Below are 3696 nucleotides of genomic sequence, written 5' to 3'. Positions count from 1 at the left end.
AGATAACTATATAAATATATTTACATATATTGGATTTAACATATATTTTAATATATTTAACACGTATTGGACTACCTGCCATCTAGGGGAGGGGATGAGGAGAAAGAGGGAAAATTTTAGAACAGAAAGTTTTGCAAGGGTCAGTGTTGAAAAATTACCCATGCATATGTTTTGTAAATAAAAAGCTTTAATGAAAAAAAAAACAGAACATGTTTTACATTCTCCATTCTTCTTATCTGAGGGCCTCTGAGTCTCTGGAGAGTATCTTTTTGACAATGTCCTCGATGACTTCCTTGACCTTCTCATTCCTAAAGGTGAAGATGAAGGGGTTGAGGAAGGGGGTCACCACAGATGTCATTAGGGCTACCACCTTGTTGAAGTCTGTGGAGTGACCCTTACTAGGTCTCACATAGATGAAGATGGAACTACCATAGCCAAGAACCACCACAGTGAGGTGGGAGGCACAGGTGGAGAAGGCCTTCTGGCGACCAGAGGAAGAGGGGATGCGCAGCACAGAAGCCACAATGAAGATGTAGGAGATCAAAATTAGCAGCATGGTGGTCAATACAAAGAGAAGAGAAAGGAAGAAGTCCATGCGCTCGATGTGGTGGGTCTCTGAACACGAGAGTTTGAGGAGTGGGGCAGAGTCACAAAAGAAATGGTCAATGACATTAGGGCCACAGAACCAGAGCTGGCTTTTTTGGATGGTGGGGGAAATGATTGAGAAGAAACCCACCACCCAGCATGCTACCACCAGCCTAACACAAACTTGGTTGCTCATGATAGTTGGGTAGTGCAAGGGGCGGCAAATAGCAGTGTAACGGTCAAAGGCCATGGCAGTGAGAATGAGGAAATCAGTAGAACCCAGGGAAAAGTAGAAGAATGATTGGGTCAGGCATTCAGCCAGAGAGATAGTTTTGTGTGTGGACAGCAGATCGGCCAGCAGCCTGGGCACAACAGTGGAGGTGACAAGCATCTCCATGAGGGAAAAGTTGCAAAGGAAGAAGTACATGGGTGAGTGGAGGCGAGAATCAAAGTAGGTGATTGTGATGATAGACAGGTTCCCCAGCATGATCAGTACATACACCAACAGGATAAATAAGAAGAGAAGGATCTGGTATTCTTGGAGATGAGAGAAACCCCAGAGCACAAAGTTCCTGACTATAGTGTGATTGTTCATCATTCAGGATATCAGCTTATTGTGCCAGCAGTGAGGTAGAACAAGTCCATTAAGAGGTCACGCTCATTGTACCAAGCATCACACATGTACATACATCTCCTGGGGTCTTTGGAACCCTGGTCTTCTGGATATGAATCCCTGAAAAACCCAAGGTGATATAATCCCATTAGAATTTCAAATGGAAGAAGGAGATTATCTAGTAGGTTATTTATTTAAGGGTGGGAGTAGAAAGATTACCTAGCAGAATATTTACTTGAAGGTGGGGGTAGAAAGAATTAACATTTGCTCTAAATTTTGCGGGATCACCTTCTCATAGGAGAAAAGTTACATCCAATTCCTTTGGCGATCTAAACATGCTAATCCCAACCACAATCAATGTTATGAGCAATATAGACAAAATAAATTAACAAAATATTAAACCTGACAATAGATTAGCACAGTGCTAGAATTTCATTCTAGAGAAAAAATAGATTCAACAGAACTTATCTGAATTCGTTAGGTGTGGAACGTAGAGAGTTTTCCATCAATTACCTCCAATAATTGCAATTCTTGGCGCCTGCCCCATGGCTCTGAATTCATTGCTTAAGTCTTTTCTTATAGTAAACAATTAATAAGTAGCCATTGAATCAATGAACCAATGAAAGAATGAATTTCTCCTTTCAAACACAATTGTTGGCCACAATTATTCCGTTTCTAGGGATGTTTGGAGTGGAAGGGGGGGAACAGAAGCCTTTTTCGCAGTTGAAATAATAGAACACCAAATTGGCATTAAGATAGCTCCAAATTGGAGGTCCACAAACCCTCACATCCCATATACGTGTTTATTCCTTAAGAACCTACAATGTACTCATTAACCAAACTAACATTCAGGCTCATTCTCTTGGCTTTGTAATTGTCCCCCTCCAGTAATCTGATTCTATGGACTTTATCCACCTTCTTTGATTACACAATAGCTAACTCTAGTAACATTACCGAGAATGTATGAATATTGGAGTTAGAGGAAGAGGACAAGGATCTTCATCCTAATTTTTTTCCATTAACTGAATGAGCTTCAATTCATTTTCCAGAGGAATCATTGCATAATAAAGAGAAAATTACATTTTAGATCAAGAAGATTGAGGTTCAAATTCTGGTTATGTAATATACTAAGATACTGAACAAGTTACTTTACCTTCCTTGTAATCTTCCTTGTAATTGTAAAATGGGGGCACTGGACTACCTGACCTTTTGAGCTCTAAATCCTGTGAGTTCCTGAAACTGTTTCCTTAGCTCTAAAATAGGCTAGTCTTCCCTAACTATCTTTCGCATAATAAATAGTAAGGCTCATATATGATTACTATTAAAAGTACATTGAAAATTAGAAAGTGAAATACCAAGATTATGCATTAATATCATCTTTGATTACTCTTCAATGCAAGCCTTTTTTTATCATCAAGGATTGTTCCATTCATAGCTTATGAAAAATATGTGCTCATTATAACCTGTGTCTATGCTCATTTCCTTTTCCTTTCTATCTAGTTTTTATCTAGACTCCAAAGTCCATTTAGTTCAAATCTAACTTTCTTTATCTATGCTTTGCTGATCATTCTAACCCATGATAAATGTCTGGGTTTTTTTCTAGTCTTAACAGGGCCTTGTATCCCATTCTAATAAAGTCTTTCTAATCTTTTATACACATTTACCACTTTTAAATATGTACATGCATAAGTACACATATACTTAACTCCTGATTGATGGGAGCATCACAGTGGAAATCTCCATTTCCTTTCCCACTCCTCTTCCCAAATATATGACCTTCTCAAATACACAGACTCATACATAAATTCTCTACATAAAACTTATTTCAATTTATTCATATGCACAAAAGCAAAGGTGGGTTCCCAGAAACTCTGCCTTTGGTTCTGATTGGCTGATAGAATCTTTAAAATTGATTGGTTGGTTATTGTCCTTTGTTATTGAAGAGATTCAACATGATATCACTGTGCTAGCTTTGGGACTGTGGCTGATAAGACCAAAACAAACTGGGAATGCTCTGCCACACATTGGACACAAATAGTCCCTATGAACATTTGGGGTGGCTTTGCAAACTTTGTAAAATTCATGGTCATTCCGAGCTAATTCAATTCTGCTTTGCTCATAGACCACAGCACTTTTTCTGATGAGGGCACGGCATGCAGGGAAATCCTGTGCCAGTGTCTCCCATGTGATGCAATTAATTCTAAAGTTCTTAAGAGAGACCTTGAGAGTGTACTTGAATCACTCTTTCTGGCCACTTTGTGGGCACTTGCCCTGTGCCTATCTCTAAAATAATCTTTTTGGTAAGCACACATTTAGCATTTGGGCTTTAAAATTAATGATACTGATCTCTCTGCTCTACTCCCACCACCCCACTTCTCTTTCAATTACTTTTATTTGCTGTGTCCAAAAAGGGAAAGTCTTAAATCTACCTATATAGTACGGGCACTATGAACTGAGCCAGTAAGAGGAGAAGCACTTTCCTTCCCCTGCTCCCTCTT

The 3696-nt window shown here is 39.1% G+C and overlaps 1 protein-coding gene across 1 annotated transcript; it reads right to left on the bottom strand.

Annotated features, from left to right (window-relative positions):
* Positions 1 to 232: 232 nt before the first annotated feature.
* On the bottom strand, positions 233 to 1183 carry LOC141542495 (olfactory receptor 6V1-like). The gene has a single exon (XM_074266923.1). It carries the CDS (start codon positions 1181 to 1183, stop codon positions 233 to 235), a length of 951 nt encoding a protein of 316 aa, XP_074123024.1.
* Positions 1184 to 3696: the final 2513 nt, after the last annotated feature.

Source organism: Sminthopsis crassicaudata, chromosome 5, assembly GCF_048593235.1.
Source record: "Sminthopsis crassicaudata isolate SCR6 chromosome 5, ASM4859323v1, whole genome shotgun sequence".
NCBI lineage: Eukaryota > Metazoa > Chordata > Mammalia > Dasyuromorphia > Dasyuridae > Sminthopsis > Sminthopsis crassicaudata.
Note: the sequence above shows the minus strand (reverse complement) of the source record. Positions and strands in the feature narration are given on the sequence as shown.

Excerpts from the sequence above, each read along its gene's own strand:
- LOC141542495 (XM_074266923.1), bottom strand. The coding sequence starts at position 1,183 with ATGATGAACAATCACACTATAGTCAGGAACTTTGTGCTCTGGGGTTTC.